Source organism: Salvelinus alpinus, chromosome 20, assembly GCF_045679555.1.
Source record: "Salvelinus alpinus chromosome 20, SLU_Salpinus.1, whole genome shotgun sequence".
In the NCBI taxonomy this organism is placed as follows: domain Eukaryota; kingdom Metazoa; phylum Chordata; class Actinopteri; order Salmoniformes; family Salmonidae; genus Salvelinus; species Salvelinus alpinus.
Window position 1 is genome coordinate 9,315,013 of NC_092105.1, and position 18,183 is coordinate 9,333,195.

The following is an 18,183-nucleotide window of genomic DNA, read 5'->3' on the forward strand; positions in this document are numbered from 1 at the left end:
AAGACCAAAATAATGGTGTTCCAAAAAAGGTCCAGTCACCAGGACCACAAATTCCATCTAGACACCATTGCCCTAGAGCACACAAAAAACTATACATACCTCGGCCTAAACATCAGCACCACAGGTAACTTCCACAAAGCTGTGAACGATCTGAGAGACAAGGCAAGAAGGGCCTTCTATGCCATCAAAAGGAACATAAATTTCAACATACCAATTAGGATCTGGCTAAAAATACTTGAATCAGTCATAGAGCCCATTGCCCTTTATGGTTGTGAGGTCTGGGGTCCGCTCACCAACCAAGATTTCACAAAATGGGACAAACACCAAATTGAGACTCTGCATGCAGAATTCTGCAAAAATATCCTCCGTGTACAACGTAGAACACCAAATAATGCATGCAGAGCAGAATTAGGCCGATACCCACTAATTATCAAAATCCAGAAAAGAGCCGTTAAATTCTACAACCACCTAAAAGGAAGCGATTCCCAAACCTTCCATAACAAAGCCATCACCTACAGAGAGATGAACCTGGAGAAGAGTCCCCTAAGCAAGCTGGTCCTAGGGCTCTGTTCACAAACACAAACACACCCCACAGAGCCCCAGGACAACAGCACAATTAGACCCAACCAAATCATGAGAAAACAAAAAGATAATTACTTGACACATTGGAAAGAATTAACAAAAAAACAGAGCAAACTAGAATGCTATTTGGCCCTAAACAGAGAGTACACAGTGGCAGAATACCTGACCACTGTGACTGACCCAAACTTAAGGAAAGCTTTGACTATGTACAGACTCAGTGAGCATAGCCTTGCTATTGAGAAAGGCCGCCGTAGGCAGACATGGCTCTCAAGAGAAGACAGGCTATGTGCACACTGCCCACAAAATGAGGTGGAAACTGAGCTGCACTTCCTAACCTCCTGCCCAATGTATGACCATATTAGAGAGACATATTTCCCTCAGATTACACAGATCCACAAAGAATTCGAAAACAAATCCAATTTTGATAAACTCCCATATCTACTGGGTGAAATTCCACAGTGTGCCATCACAGCAGCAAGATTTGTGACCTGTTGCCACAAGAAAAGGGCAACCAGTGAAGAACAAACACCACTGTAAATACAACCCATATTTATGTTTATTTATTTTAACTTGTGTGCTTTAACCATTTGTACATTGTTACAACACTGCATATATATAATATGACATTTGTAATGTCTTTATTGTTTTGAAACTTCTGTATGTGTAATGTTTACTGTTCATTTTTATTGTTTATTTGACTTTTGTATATTACCTACCTCACTTGCTTTGGCAATGTTAACACATGTTTCCCATGCCAATAAAGCCCCTTGAATTGAATTGAATTGAATTGACAGAGACAGAGACAGAGACAGAGACAGAGACAGAGACAGAGACAGAGAGAGACAGAGAGAGAGAGAGAGAGAGAGAGAGAGAGAGAGAGAGAGAGAGAGAGAGAGAGACAGACAGAGAGAGAGAGAGAGAGACAGAGAGAGAGAGAGTGAGAGACAGAGAGACAGAGAGAGAGAGAGAGAGAGAGAGAGAGAGAGAGAGAGAGAGAGAGAGACAGACAGAGACAGAGACAGAGAGAGAGAGAGAGAGAGAGAGAGAGAGAGAGAGAGAGAGAGAGAGAGAGAGAGAGAGACAGACAGAGAGAGAGAGAGACAGAGAGAGAGAGAGTGAGAGACAGAGAGACAGAGAGAGAGAGAGAGAGAGAGAGAGAGAGAGAGAGAGAGAGAGAGAGACAGACAGAGAGAGAGACAGAGAGAGAGAGAGAGGCTGGATGTATGATAGGATACCTCTGTGTGTGTGTGTGTGTGTGGTGCAGATGTTGGTTCTCTCTCCTCTCAGCACCCTCCTCAGAGAGACGGCTTATAGACTGGAGGAGCAGGAGGCCACACTGCCGATCACATGAGCAGTGTGTGTGTGTGTGTGTGTGTGTGTGTGTGTGTGTGTGTGTGTGTGTGTGTGTGTGTGTGTGTGTGTGTGTGTGTGTGTGTGTGTGTGTGTGTGTGTGTGTGTGTGTGTGTCTCGCGTGTGTGTGTGTGTGTGTGTGTGTGTGAGAGACACAGCTCATCAGGTCCATTATCATAGTGAGACGTTCAGCCTGCTGTTACAGAAATCAACTCATTTGTAGGTATGTAAAGGCTAGTTCACTACTAAAACTAAATTTACCAGCCCCCACTACAGGCATGGCTAGCTTGCAATAACTATTTTGGAAGCAAATTCAAGGGGCTTTGCTCACTGTATTTTCCTAAGTAGGCTCTCCTTTTATTCCCTTTTATTCCCTCCCATCCTCTCCTCCTCTCCTCCTTTCCTCTCCTCCTCCTCCTTTCCTCTCCCCCTTTCTCCTCCTCTCCCCCTTTCTCCTCCTTTCCTCCAGTCTGTCAGAAAGATGGCCCTCCCCAAGTCTGACAGCTCCCAGATGGCAGTGGTAGAGCCTCCCAGATGGTACTGTCCACTCCACGCCACCCCCCCCCCCATCACTAGCACACAGATGGTTTATTCCAACAGCCATCTTTTTAAACCAGGGGGCCATCACCCTAATATAAAGACACCCTAATATAAAGACACCCTAATATAAAGACACCCTAATATAAAGACACCCTAATATAAAGACACCCTAATATAAAGACACCGTAATATAAAGACACCCTAATATAAAGACACCCTAATATAAAGACATCCTAATATAAAGACACCCTAATATAAAGACACCCTAATATAAAGACACCCTGGTATAAAGACACCGTAATATAAAGACACCCTAATATAAAGACACCCTAATATAAAGACACCCTAATATAAAGACACCCTAAAATAAAGACACCCTAATATAAAGACACCCTAATATAAAGACACCCTAGCCATGGTCACACAAGAACTGGAAACCAACTGCCAGCAACAAGCAATACCTGAGTGTGATTGGCTATCAAACACAAGTGAGTGCACATGATTGGCTAAAATAATAAAGATAGTGCAGTACAACTATGCTACGTGTGTCTTGCTACTCACAGATGATGTAGTAGTCATGTCCTCGGAAGAACTCCAGGCCCCACAGGTTGGGGCTGAACTCCTGAAACTTCAGGGTGAACTTGACGTCCTGATCGGGCTTCACACAGTTGAGCAGCGGCGTGTCCGCCTTGGTGATGACGCAGCTCTCCAGCTGCTCCCTGGGAACCATGTGGATCTTGTAATACTCCACCCCATCGGCTACTGCGTCCACACGTGGGCACACTATGTCCAACTTATCCCCTATCTGAGGGTACAACACCAAGCCCTGTCCTGGCACGAATCTGGAGAGAGAGGAGGAGGGGGAAGAGAAGAGATGGGGGAAGTGAGAGAAGAGGGGAGGAGAGGAGATGGGGACGAGAGAGAAGAGGAGAGGAGAGGGAAGAGAGAGAAGAGGAGAGGAGAGGGGGGAGAGAAGAGAGGGGGAAGTGAGAGAAGAGGGGAGAAGAGGAGATGGGGACGAGAGAGAAGAGGAGAGGAGAGGGGGGAGAGAGGAGAGGGGGGAGAGAGGAGAGGGGGAAGTGAGAGAAGAGGGGAGGAGAGGAGATGGGGACGAGAGAGAAGAGGAGAAGAGAGGGGGAGAGAAGAGGGGGAGAGAGAGAAGAGGGGAAGAGAGGGAAGAGGAGAGGGGGAGAGAGAGAAGGGGGAGGAGGGGAGGGGGGAGGAGAGGAGAGGGGAGGGGAGAGAGAAGAGGGAGGAGAGGGGGGAGAGAGAGAAGGGGGGAGGAGAGGAGAGGGGAGAGAAGAGGGAGGAAAGAGGTAGGACCAGTTAGATACGTTCAACAGATGACATCTCATTCTAATTCATTATTCAGTATTTGTGCAACATGAAGAAATGTTCTCCTCCCAAAAAAGGCAAAGTCACTTTAATTATTGATGAGTTAATTACTAATTAGCTTCATCAATCCAGGCGATGATGAATGGTAAGGACAATGTAGAGCGGTTGTTTCGGCAGAAGTGGCCCCAATATTTCAGGACAAAGTCAAAGAAGTGTTTTAACACCAACCTGTCTGTGAAGGAAGGAATGTGTAATTAAACAGATTCAGGATGAGAGGTATACACAATACAGAGGTAACTCCTTTATACTGCCAGGGACACTTTCATTTGATTTATTTGACTGTTATTTTACCAGGTAGGTTGACTGAGAACACGTTCTCATTTACAGCGAGGGTTAGATTGGGAATTTAGCCAGGACACCGGGGTTAACACCCCTACTCTTACGATAAGTGCCATGGGAAATGTAAATACCATCAGAGAGTCAGGACACCCGTTTAACATCCCATCTGAAAGACGGCACCCTACACAGGGCAGTGTCCCCAATCACTGCCCTGGGAAATTGGGATATTTTTTTAGACCAGAGGAAAGAGTGCCTCCTACTGTCCCTCCAACACCACTTCCAGCAGCATCTGGTCTCCCATCCAGGGACTGACCAGGACCAACCCTCCTTATCTTCAGAAGCAAGCCAGCGGTGGGATGCAGGGTGGTGTGCTGCTGGCTGTAACACGGCCCCAGGTATGAATTAGGAAATCTTGCTTAAATAAAGCACAATGTTTAGGCAGATTTTCCCAAACACTCGCACACTAGCGCGCGCACACACACACACACACACACACACACACACACACACACACACACACACACACACACACACACACACACACACACACACACACACACACACACACACACACACACACACACACACACTATGCCTAGAGGCCTACTTCTAGTTTGCTTCCCCTGCTCTCTGAGGTATATTCCCACTAACTGCTAAACATCAGTGTTCAGGAGCTTAGATATGCCCTGCAGCAGTCCCTGCCTGTCTCTCCTTTCCTCTCCTCTCCTTTCCTTTCCTCTCCTCTCCTCTCCTCTCCTCTCCTCTCCTTTCCTTTCCTTTCCTTTCCTCTCCTCTCCTCTCCTCTCCTCTCCTCTCCTCTCCTCTCCTCTCCTCTCCTCTCCTCCTCTCCTTTCCTCTCCTCTCCTCTCCACACACGGTCGGAGGCACAACCTCATATTCATGGTGTTAACAGATCTGTCCCGTGGTTGAATGAGAAAGGAAATGTTTCCCATGATATCCTCGAAGCCAAAGAGGTTCTATCCGAAATAGTGGGGGGGTTGAAATAGGAAAGACGCTGAACAATAGCTAAAAAGACCTGTACTGAACAGGCTGAGGATGAGGAGGAGGAGGAGGATGATGAGAAGGATGAAGAGGAGGATGAGGAAGGGGGGGATGATGAGGAGGAGGATGAGAAGGATGAGAAGGGGGAGGATGATGAGGAGGAGGATGATGAGGAGGAGGATGATGAGGAGGAGGATGATGAGGAGGATGAGAAGGAGGATGAGGAGGGGGAGGATGATGAGGAGGAAGATGATGAGGAGGATGAGGAGGAGGGGGAGGATGATGAGGAGGAGGATGATGAGGAGGGGGATGATGAGGAGGGGGAGGGTGATGAGGAGGATGAGGATGATGAGGAGGGGGAGGATGATGAGGGGGAGGAGGAGGAGGAGGAGGAGGAGGAGGAGGAGGAGGAGGAGGATGATGAGGGGGAGGATGATGAGGAGGAGGAGGAGGAGGAGGAGGATGATGAGGAGGATGAGGAGGATGAGGAGGATGATGATGAGGAGGATGATGAGGAGGAGGATGATGAGGGGGATGAGGAGGATGATGAGGAGGAGGAGGATGCTGTCTTATCTGAGTGCTACTGTATTTGTAATCTTATCATTGAGTCAGGAAGGGGGTCAGGATACTTGATTCTATCTCACACCATGTTGTGTTAACTTCTGCAGGGGTTAACGTGTGTGTCTGTGTGTCTAAAATGGGTAAAACCTTACGAACACAACGAAAACACTACTGTACAAAGACCTTTACACCAGATCTCTCTCCCCCTCTCTCCCTCTCCATCTCTACCTCTCCCCCCCTCTCCATCTCTTTCTCTCCCTCCCTCTCGCCCTCCCCCCGCTCTCTCTCTCTCTCCATCTCTTCCTCTCCCTCTATTCCTCTCCCCCTCGCCCTCTCTCTCCATCTCTTCCTCTCCCTTCCTCTCCCTCCCTCTCCATCTCTCCCTCTCCCTTCCTCTCCCTCCCCATCTCTTCCTCTCCCCCTCTCTCCCCCTCCATCTCTTCCTCTCCCCCTCCATCTCTTTCTCTTCCTCCTTCTCCCCCTCCCTCCCGCTCTCTCTCTCCATCTCTTCCTCTCCCTTCCTCTCCCTCCCTCTCCATCTCTCCCTCTCCCTTCCTCTCCCTCCCCATCTCTTCCTCTCCCCCTCTCTCCCCCTCCATCTCTTCCTCTCCCCCTCCATCTCTTTCTCTTCCTCCTTCTCCCCCTCCCTCCCGCTCTCTCTCTCCATCTCTTCCTCTCCCTCTCTCTGCATCTCTTCCTCTCACCCCTCTCATTTTCTCTCCGCCTTCTCTTTCGCCCCCTCCCTCCCTCTGCCTCTCCCTCCCTCCCTCCCTCTCTCTCCCCCTCCCCCTCCCTCTCCCTTTCTCTCCCCCGCCCCTCCCTCCCTCTGCCTCTCTCTCTCTCCCTCCTTCCCTCCCTCTCTCTCCCCCCTCCCTCTCTCTCTCCATCTCCCTCCCTCCCGCTCTCTCTCTCTCTCTCTCTCTCTCCCCCTCCCTCGGCCTCACCCCTCCCTCCCTCTCCCTCTCTCTCTTCCTCTCTCTCTTCCTCTCTCTCCCTCTCTCTCTCTCCCTCCTTCCTTCTCTAAAGCATTTCTCAGTCTGTCCCATCTGTGTTTGGATAGTCAGGATAATCAAACAGTCGCTGCTCACAACTGCTCTTTGTGTGTGTGACCTTCACCAGATTACAGATGATCTCATCCACAGTGGCTCACACGCCAAACACACGAGACAAACACAAACACACACGTCTTGTCTCCCAGTAGGCTACGCAGGGTGTGTGTTTAGTGCTTGTCTTCTGACTGATCCTGCTGCGATCAGGTGTCCTAATGACTGATCCTGCTGCGATCAGGTGTCCTAATGACTGATCCTGCTGCGATCAGGTGTCCTAATGACTGATCCTGCTGCGATCAGGTGTCCTAATGACTGATCCTGCTGCGATCAGGTGCCCTAATGACTGATCCTGCTGCGATCAGGTGTCCTAATGACTGATCCTGCTGCGATCAGGTGTCCTTAATACTGATCCTGCTGCGATCAGGTGTCCTAATGACTGATCCTGCTGCGATCAGGTGTCCTAATGACTGATCCTGCTGCGATCAGGTGTCCTAATGACTGATCCTGCTGCGATCAGGTGTCCTAATGACTGATCCTGCTGCGATCAGGTGTCCTAATGACTGATCCTGCTGCGATCAGGTGTCCTAATGACTGATCCTGCTGCGATCAGGTGTCCTAATGACTGATCCTGCTGCGATCAGGTGTCCTAATGACTGATCCTGCTGCGATCAGGTGTCCTTATGACTGATCCTGCTGCGATCAGGTGTCCTAATGACTGATCCTGCTGCGATCAGGTGTCCTAATGACTGATCCTGCTGCGATCAGGTGTCCTAATGACTGATCCTGCTGCGATCAGGTGTCCTAATGACTGATCCTGCTGCGATCAGGTGTCCTAATGACTGATCCTGCTGCGATCAGGTGTCCTAATGACTGATCCTGCTGCAATCAGGTGTCCTTATGACTGATCCTGCTGCGATCAGGTGTCCTAATGACTGATCCTGCTGCGATCAGGTGTCCTAACGACTGATCCTGCTGCGATCAGGTGTCCTAATGACTGATCCTGCTGCGATCAGGTGTCCTAATGACTGATCCTGCTGCGATCAGGTGTCCTAATGACTGATCCTGCTGCGATCAGGTGTCCTTATGACTGATCCTGCTGCGATCAGGTGTCCTAATGACTGATCCTGCTGCGATCAGGTGTCCTAATGACTGATCCTGCTGCGATCAGGTGTCCTAATGACTGATCCTGCTGCGATCAGGTGTCCTAATGACTGATCCTGCTGCAATCAGGTGTCCTTATGACTGATCCTGCTGCGATCAGGTGTCCTAATGACTGATCCTGCTGCGATCAGGTGTCCTAAAGACTGATCCTGCTGCGATCAGGTGTCCTAATGACTGATCCTGCTGCGATCAGGTGTCCTAATGACTGATCCTGCTGCAATCAAGTGTCCTAATGACTGATCCTGCTGCGATCAGGTGTCCTAATGACTGATCCTGCTGCGATCAGGTGTCCTAATGACTGATCCTGCTGCGATCAGGTGTCCTAATGACTGATCATGCTGCGATCAGGTGTCCTAATGACTGATCCTGCTGCGATCAGGTGTCCTTATGACTGATCCTGCTGCGATCAGGTGTCCTAATGACTGATCCTGCTGCGATCAGGTGTCCTAATGACTGATCCTGCTGCGATCAGGTGTCCTAATGACTGATGCTGCTGCGATCAGGTGTCCTAATGACTGATCCTGCTGCAATCAGGTGTCCTTATGACTGATCCTGCTGCGATCAGGTGTCCTAATGACTGATCCTGCTGCGATCAGGTGTCCTAATGACTGATCCTGCTGCGATCAGGTGTCCTTATGACTGATCCTGCAGCGATCAGGTGTCCTAATTACTGATCCTGCTGCGATCAGGTGTCCTAATGACTGATCCTGCTGCGATCAGGTGTCCTAATGACTGATCCTGCTGCGATCAGGTGTCCTAATGACTGATCCTGCTGCGATCAGGTGTCCTAATGACTGATCCTGCTGCAATCAGGTGTCCTATGACCCGTGACTCCGCGATCCTGCTGCGATCAGGTGTCCTAATGACTGATCCTGCTGCGATCAGGTGTCCTAATGACTGATCCTGCTGCGATCAGGTGTCCTAATGACTGATCCTGCTGCGATCAGGTGTCCTAATGACTGATCCTGCTGCGATCAAGTGTCCTAATGACTGATCCTGCTGCGATCAGGTGTCCTAATGACTGATCATGCTGCGATCAGGTGTCCTAATGACTGATCCTGCTGCGATCAGGTGTCCTAATGACTGATCCTGCTGCGATCAGGTGTCCTAATGACTGATCCTGCTGCGATCAGGTGTCCTAATGACTGATCCTGCTGCGATCAGGTGTCCTAATGACTGATCCTGCTGCGATCAGGTGTCCTAATGACTGATCCTGCTGCGATCAGGTGTCCTAATGACTGATCCTGCTGCGATCAGGTGTCCTAATGACTGATCCTGCTGCGATCAGGTGTCCTAATGACTGATCCTGCTGCATCCTGCTTTTCATTCAAAATGGAGATCTGCCTTCCTCAGGGACAGAAACGTACAGAACTTATTGCAAAATGATGTGTAACCAATGCAATAGATAGCCATACAATCGTGGTAAAGCTTAAAGTGTTTAAAAGTTGATTCAACACAAACTCTGACAATTGAACTGTCTCACTCTGAGGCAGTATTTTAAAACCGGGGTGAAAGAAAGCACACATTGTCAGGTTACACATGTGTTGGTTTTGTATCCATCCACCCCTCTCCCTGGGGTGTTCTGTGTCTGTAACACACAGCACAGAAACACATCATGTTGTTATATAACACTACCTGTCTTATCCTGTCTTCTGCTCATTATACCATTATTATAATATTGCTGGTAATTACAATGTGTCTGTAACACACAGCACATTCCTCCTAATTAAAGTAGCTTTCAGCAAAGTCAGCAGTAGAAGGGGGGGAGGTCAGGTGTTAGTTCGGGGTGGGAGGGGCCAAGAGACCAGAGGTGGCAGAATGGAGTGCTCTGGTTGGCCTGTAGGGTTTGTTGTACTCTGTAGTAGTGGGATGTCATCTGGTTGTGTGTGTGTCTGTGTGTGTGGCTGTGCTGTAGGTCTGGGGCCTAGCTGTCACACGGTGCAGAGCACGGAGACAACAGCGCCCACCTCAGGGGGGAAAACCCCTCCTACACCCTTCTAATCCACTAGGTTTGTTCTTCATCTCCAAATCCACTGGTGCTGAGGCTCCACGCAGCCTGGAGACAAACTAAAGTAACAGTGTTGCCTCAGTCAGTCAGGTGTCTCTACTGTAGACCAGTCAGTCAGGTGTCTCTACTGTAGACCAGTCAGTCAGGTGTCTCTACTGTAGACCAGTCAGTCAGGTGTCTCTACTGTAGACCAGTCAGTCAGGTGTCTCTGCTGTAGACCAGTCAGTCAGGTGTCTCTACTGTAGACCAGTCAGTCAGGTGTTTCTACTGTAGACCAGTCAGTCAGGTGTCTCTACTGTAGACCAGTCATCCAGGTGTCTCTACTGTAGACCAGTCAGTCAGGTGTCTCTACTGTAGACCAGTCAGTCAGGTGTCTCTACTGTAGACCAGTCATCCAGGTGTCTCTACTGTAGACCAGTCAGTCAGGTGTCTCTACTGTAGACCAGTCAGCCAGGTGTCTCTGCTGTAGACCAGTCAGCCAGGTGTCTCTGCTGTAGACCAGTCAGTCAGGTGTCTCTACTGTAGACCAGTCAGCCAGGTGTCTCTGCTGTAGACCAGTCAGTCAGGTGTCTCTACTGTAGACCAGTCAGTCAGGTGTCTCTACTGTAGACCAGTCAGTCAGGTGTCTCTACTGTAGACCAGTCAGTCAGGTGTCTCTACTGTAGACCAGTCAGTCCGGTGTCTCTACTGTAGACCAGTCAGTCAGGTGTCTCTGCTGTAGACCAGTCAGCCAGGTGTCTCTACTGTAGTCGCTCCATTAAAGGCCGAGGTGAGAAGGGCCACAGGTTCCTGCTCTTACTACAGCTCCCTCTCCCTCTCCCTGTCTCTCCCTCTCCCTCTCCTTGTCTCTCCCTCTCCCTCTCCCTCTCCCTCTCCCTGTCTCTATCTCTTTCTCCCTGTCTCTATCTCTTTCTCTATCTCTCTCTCTCTCTCTCTCTCTCTCTCTCTCTCTCTCTCTCTCTCTCTCTCTCTCTCTCTCTCTCTCTCTCTCTCTCTCTCTCTCTCTCTCTCTCTGTTTTCCTCGTCTATCTTATCCCATCTTTCTTTCCCTTTTAACTTTGGAGTCTTTTTTAGGGGATGCAGTAAAAACCTGTCAGATTTCTTTCTTTCTACTCTGTCTTTCTCACCCCTTATTCCCCTCTCTGTCTCGGTCTCCCTCGCTCTCTTTTTCTGACACTGGATCCTCCTGTTTCTGTTCCATCTCTGTTTCCCTGAACCCCGCATTCCATCTCTCCATCCCTCTATCTGTTGTTCCTAAAAACCTGGCTTGCTATTTATGTGGCCCGCCACAATGACAACATAAGCCTGTCACAATAGCCTACTGCTCCTCTACCCCAGTGTTCTAAGAAAACACTGAAAAGAGGGAGGATAACCAAGGAGCGGACTATAGAGCGATGGAACACAACACAGAGGGAGGAGGGGGTATACTGCTGTGTCTGACTTTCAATCATCAGCCCAATATGGAGATGCATTAGTCTAGGAGACAATGAGGAGAGACAAGGGCTAGCAGGAGTTTCTCCAGCCACTCTGCCGTGCTGTAACCTCCTCTCTCTCTCTTTATCCCTATCTCTCCCTCTCTCCTCCTCACTCTCTCTCTCTCTCCTCCTCACTCTCTCTCTCCTCCTCTCTCTCTCTCTCTCTCTCTCTCTCTCTCTCTCTCTCTCTCTCTCTCTCTCTCTTTATCCCTATCCCTATCTCTCTCTCTCTCTCTCTCTCTCTCTCTCTCTCTCTCTCTCTCTCTCTCTCTCCTCTCTCTCTCTCCTCCTCTCTCTCTCTCTATCCCTCTCTCTCTCTCTCTCTTTATCCCTATCTCTCTCTCTCTCTCTCTCTCCTCTCTCTCTCTCCTCCTCTCTCTCTCTCTCTCTCTCTCTCTCTCCTCCTCACTCTCTCTCTCTCTCTTTATCCTTATCTCTCCCTCTCTCCTCCTCGCTCTCTCTCTCTATATATACCTTCGGCCCAACTTTCGTCCTCTAATCCAGGCCTATGTATGCCTCCTCATCTCAGCCATAATTACCCCACAACTCCTAGAGGCCCATCCTTTCTGCTCTCACTTCCTGCTTCCCGATTTTCATAAATGACGATCTTAATCGTCAACTTTTCTTCCGGGCGTTGTCATGGGAAACGTGTCTATTGAACCCTTCCTCTAACACGGGATGTTTCCACTCTCCTCCCCTCAATCCCTCTCTTTCTTGACCTCCCTTTCTTTCTCTTTCTATTTTCTCTCTTCAATCCCAGCCCTAACCCCACCCTCCCTTCCACGCTAGACAGAGAGATAAAGTAAAATAAGGGGATTTCTTTTCTTTACGTTCCTTTCATTCCTTAGAGAGACAGAGAGAAGAGGCGAGAGAGAGGAGAGAGAGAGAGGAGAGAGGAGAGAGAGAGACAGGAGAGAGAGACAGAGAGAGAGAGAGAGAGAGAGAGAGAGAGAGAGAGAGAGAGAGAGAATCAGTGGGGACTCCCTGGGTAGTTTGGTGATGTGGGTAAGATGGATGGAGGGACGAGGGCAACATTACAACATTTAGCCTGTCCTCGTCACTCATTCATAGTGGATCTACATCTTCTCCCCCCCACCCCCCCATATTCACAAAAGGAGGCATAGATGTGCCCCCGTCTCCCACAAAGGCCCTGGGTTCTATGTAATCTCTTAATGAACTGCACTGGAGAAGAGGGACTGTTCCTTCACATAAACCGTGTAAAGCAGACCTCCCTTTTGTTTCTTGCCCCCAACTACAAAATGGATTACTAGAGGAAGGGGGCATGGGTTCTGGTCTTTCTGAGGAGGCTCAGGCATCGGTAGTAAAGTAGTAAAACTGTAAAGTAGTAAAGTAGTATGGTAGTAAAGTAGTATAGGAGTAAAGTAGTAACACTGTAAAGTAGTATGGTATTAAAGTTGTATGGTAGTAAAGTAGTATGGTAGTAAAGTAGTATGGTAGTAAAGTAGTAAAGTAGTAAAGTAGTATGGTAGTAAAGTAGTATGGTAGTGAAGTAGTAAAGTAGTATGGTAGTAAAGTTGTAAAGTAGTATGGTAGTAAAGTTGTAAAGTAGTATAGTTGTAAAGTAGTATGGTAGTAAAGTAGTAAAGTGGTATGGTAGTATGGTAGTAAAGTAGTAAAGTAGTATGGTAGTAAAGTTGTAAAGTAGTATAGTAGTAAAGTTGTAAAGTAGTATGGTAGTAAAGTAGTAAAGTAGTATGGTAGTATGGTAGTAAAGTTGTAAAGTAGTATGGTAGTAAAGTAGTAAAGTAGTATGGTAGTATGGTAGTATGGTAGTAAAGTTGTAAAGTAGTATGGTAGTAAAGTAGTATGGTAGTAAAGTTGTAAAGTAGTATGGTAGTATGGTAGTAAAGTTGTAAAGTAGTAAAGTAGTATGGTAGTGTGGTAGTATGGTAGTAAAGTTGTAAAGTAGTATGGTAGTAAAGTAGTATGGTAGTAAAGTAGTATGGTAGTATGGTAGTAAAGTTGTAAAGTAGTAAAGCGTAAACAACACTGAGGGCCCATGGTGTGAGATTTCTCCTCTGCATGTATGGGACACACACACACACAGTACACACACACACTACAGATACACACACAGTACACACACACACCCGCGCAGACCACAGACACACACACACACAGTACAGACACACACAGACCACAGAGAGAGTGCATAGCTCCAACCTTTTCCACTCTCTCAGCCTACACACAAACCTTAAAGGCAAGGCAAAGCGTGGCCCATTGTAAAACCCTCCCTGAATGTTAAAGAACACTACTCAAACTCCTAGCGAGAAAGACTCAACATATTGTTGTACGTGAGAATCAAAGGTGTTTACGCTCTGTTAGTAAGCCTGTAAATCTTATATCTTTGAAAGTTTGAAATTACAATTCAGTCAAATGTTTTATGGATCTGTTGTCTTTTAAGACTAGACACTCAACATGAATTGCGGCTTGTTTTTTTAACAAGGCCCAATATGACTAAGTACTGTAGGCATGTTCAAGTGAGGTAAAGTTGATTTAACTTTGTAATTCTGTCAGCAGAATATAGAAACGGTGAATTGCTGAGGTACAAAATGTTCCTGTCTACACAATAGTGTCTATATGACTATAGAATAACATCACCTCACCTGATCATCAGCTTTGAACTCGTCACCCAGACAGAACGTAAAGAATGTGCACAGAAGCTAATTCCGCGGAATGCCCGCTGCCTAGTTAACGCCTATACTTGCTTCGAGGGTGAACACTTTATTTCAATAGGAAGAGTAACATGCCACGTTAAATGACACACAGCAATTTTAAAGGCATGCATTTACTGCTATCAATGAAGAATGTTCCCTTTAAAGAATATAAAATATGGGTTATTTCTACAAACACATAGGCCTATATTTTTCTATATTTTTGGAGGACTAGGCCTATAAAAAAAAAGTTAAGATAGACTAGAAGAATAGACTTTGAAAGACATATAGACTAGGTATAGGCCACCAATCAATTCATTGACTGATTTATTTGATGATGTCAGAAATGAAGAATGTTATATTTGATGTTGTTTTTACACTCGATAGACAACAATGTGTCACGACGGAGGTTAAACGTTTGCTTAAGTAAAGTCACACTGCACTTGGAGTGTGTGACCAACTGCTTAACGCAAAGCAGGCGTCATTGCGAACGTGTTGTATCCGCATCAATCGTCTCGCTACCGCGCTACAGACCCACTCAACTCCTCGCCTCCCCCACCTTCAGCCAAACCATAATCTAATGAGTTCCGTTTATCTCCATATCTTCATCTCACTCGCTCGCTCGACGCCGATGTAATGATTTCAAATGATGTACCGTAAATTGTGGGTCTAAAATCAATAGAAACAAAAAAAATTACGTATTTGGTAGATATTTACAGGCGTTTCATTGACAACGACTTCTGCCAATCATCGATTTTCCTGCTAAATGCAAACGGTTGTTGCTACCACCATTCCACAGCCACAAAAGCCTACAGGCAAAAACCAGACCTCTATACGCATGCGGCATAGCAACTGCTCCGTAGGTTCCAAGCTCAACAGCACAAAAACTGAAATCCTCTCATGAATTCCGACGATAAATACCACAGCAATGAAGTCTACACCGTCAGATCGCACAGACTGGAATGTCTGAAGATAACCTGACGAGAGAAGAGCGCGCATCCGTAAAACTGTGATGATTATCAATCATGAAGTAAAATCTACAACGGACACCTGTTAGTCTATCTGTCATAACGTTCCCGATACCACTTGTTTCATGAGTATTTATTCAGGCCTGATTAGGAGGGGGGTCGCTGGGGAATGCAAGCTCCTTGTTGAATTGAAGCCAAAAGTTTTAATTATCAAGCAAATCCGAGTTACGCCGTGTGGAAATTGGCACAAAGAGGAGAGCCTCGCCATTGGGGTTTGACCCCGTGAAATTCCTCGTCTGAGGTTGCGATGTTTAATGCATAATTCAACTCTTCATTTTCATGGGGCTAGTTTGAGTTAGTGATGGTTGCTAAATGAGACCGCAAATGAAAAGGGAATATACTGACCTAATAAAGGTTTTAATTCAGTAGTGATTATACTATCATACTTCTTCACATATTATACCCTTTTTACTGTATGTAGATGCTAAAATCGGTCTACTAATTTAGACTGGGCCCCATGCTGTATATTATAAAGTTGAATAGGCCTACCAAACAAAATCATTGGTCCATAGAACAGCTATAGCACGAATAGGCTTACAACGCACTAAAGCTATTGTCAACTAACAAGACCTGCGGTCTAACTTTCTGTGAATAGTTTACAATTACAAATATGTCATACATTTATTTTCATATTGGCTAATACCATTCGCGTAAAACGTCATGGATGTGTTTAATAGGCTACACCAAAGTGCATGTATAATGTTATTTATTCAAACGTGTGCGGAAGAGACTAAAATAAACAAACATACATGGAAGGGTATCTTATAGGTCTCCATTTGTGTTCAGAATATTGAAATATTACGATTTTCCCATAATTTAGTGAAGTATATCTGACTATTATTGACCAAAGAAGTGGAGCGTGAAATTATATATATTTTTTTTAAAGTAAGTTTGTCTGAACTGTAACCACAGCGTGTTTATAAGCGGACTTTCCGTAAACAACTGACCACTATAACATCTTCAGTAAACACCTACGAAATAATACAAAACTACAAAATACCGCACTAGCATCCATCATCTCGCTATCAACAGAGGTTTTGTATCGCCTATGTACGTCTGAGTACGTTACCACCTTCGCCCGATGCGTGGCCGTCGGCGCCAAACCGCCTCAACGCAACAACACAAAAACTCCATAAAATGTATGTCAATGAGCTAATCTGTCAATTTAACCTTTAGGGAATATTACAGCTATCATGTCAGGTATTTATATGGACACCTTGTTTATAAGATAACGTGACAAGCCTTATTTACAAAGGTCATGTACTGCGCTAAATCATGGCTTTACCCAAAATACATTGAATTCAATATATATGCAATTTCCCCTTGTTGAGTGAGTGGTGGTCGACGCGTGGTTCACTTACTTTGTATTTGTTGTGTTCCAATATATGGCGTCCATAATTATCGCCCTGGTCAAGATCACCTTGCACGCAATAAACAAAACTCCTAAATAATATCTCCACATCGAGTCCCCCATTATTACGGTCTTTCGGGAGGATCACAATCCGATCCGAAATTATATGTCCAAAAAAAGAGAGACGTGAAACGCCCAAGAGAATGACTGAGGCAATTAAACTCTATATCACGATCTGAAAATGAAAAAAAAAAAAGGGGACGAAATAGTGAATGCGTAAAACCAATCAAATGTAGTGCATCTCCAGGATGATCTCCTGCTGCCGAGTTAGTCCCTTTATTCGAGCACCTCGGGAATACAAAACCAAAGGTGCAAAAGCAGTCTTTCATTCAGAGAGAAGAAAACGATAGCGCGTTAATATTCTCCCTCAGCGAGCCGACCTGAGCACAGGGTACATTCCTCACAACGGAACAGCGACCCTGTCACCGCCGTTGTCCACTTCCACAAGCGCAGAAGCAAAGAATAAATCCCCCCGTTTGTCCGGTTCTTGGTAAACCAGTCAAGGTACCAATCCAAAGTGCGCGAGCTCCTCTCGAATAGCAGCAGGAACGACAGAAAGAGAGAGATCTGCTCGAGATACAATATTCCCTTTAGAGCCGGGTGTTCGTGAGCAAAACTGGCTGCCAATGAATTGTGGATGAGAGTAGAAAAATTAAGAAAAATCAATGATATCGGATGAAGAAAAATACATATCAAATATGACAATGAAAAAAACAAATCAAGTCAAATGAAAGTTGTCATACTATGGGGTCCATTTCGGTTACAAATGAACTGCTGTGGTTTGAATCCTGCAGATCCGAATGAAATGCTTTGGGCGAAAACGTATAGCGATGCTTGAACGCTTGAATGCTGCGCAGAGTCTTCTGTATTGCAAGTAACTGCAACTGACCGGGATTCAGAATATTTGGCAGAGCTTGTTTTACAGTGACTCCGCCCACGTTGCTCCTCATTGGGCACTTGTCCCGAAAGTCAATAGGACTACTCCTGTCAATCAAACGAGGCAACTCGGCCGACTGGTTCAACTGCAAAACAGCAGTAATAGCGAACGGAATAGAATTGAAGAAGCAGTCAAATGACGTTATATTGTATTAATAGTGCATTGACCAAGAGAGAAATTGTATCTCAAAAAACGATCTTTAAAATAAAGTGATAATATAGATGACGTTCAGGCTGTTCTCAGAACATCGCGTAAGGCAACACGATGTAGGTCAAGTATAATACTCAGGGGATATGATATGTCAAGAATATTAAGCAGGCGATTTGTTTTTAACATTTAAATTGAACCTTTATTTAACTCGGCGTGATAAAGTGACTCGATCTTTATTTGTAATAGGTAACTTCGCACATTTGCGTTTAACACTTGATTTATTGGCTTGATGACATTCCTATGTTATTATCAAAATACTCCACAAAAAAGAAAAATATCCACACAACATTCACGACGTGTGTAGTAATATTGTAGGGCCTATGTCAGAATGTATATGAAATGTCCCACATTGGGATCCACATCAACCGCCTCAAACGACAGGGCGTTGAAGGCAACTTTTTTTGCAAAAGGCAACAGCGCACACTAGCGGATGCTCGCTCGGATAAGGGTGAGTGAACGTTTTGAACAATCGAATATTTATTTTAATAATCTTTTATGCAAATGGTTGATCAAAATTGAC

At 46.2% G+C, this 18,183-nt stretch overlaps 1 protein-coding gene across 1 annotated transcript in view; it reads right to left on the reverse strand.

Moving 5' to 3' along the window:
• Window positions 1-17,389, reverse strand: part of LOC139546257 (ephrin-B2a-like) — a 39,481-nt gene extending 22,092 nt beyond the window's left edge. Inside the window, exons 1-2 of the mRNA XM_071354406.1 lie at window positions 16,467-17,389; window positions 3,034-3,314 (exon numbers count right to left, since the gene is read on the reverse strand). Of these exons, the coding sequence (XP_071210507.1) occupies window positions 3,034-3,314; window positions 16,467-16,579 (394 nt within the window). The 5' untranslated portion in view covers window positions 16,580-17,389. The remainder of the gene's footprint in view (window positions 1-3,033; window positions 3,315-16,466) is intronic.
• Window positions 17,390-18,183: the final 794 nt, after the last annotated feature.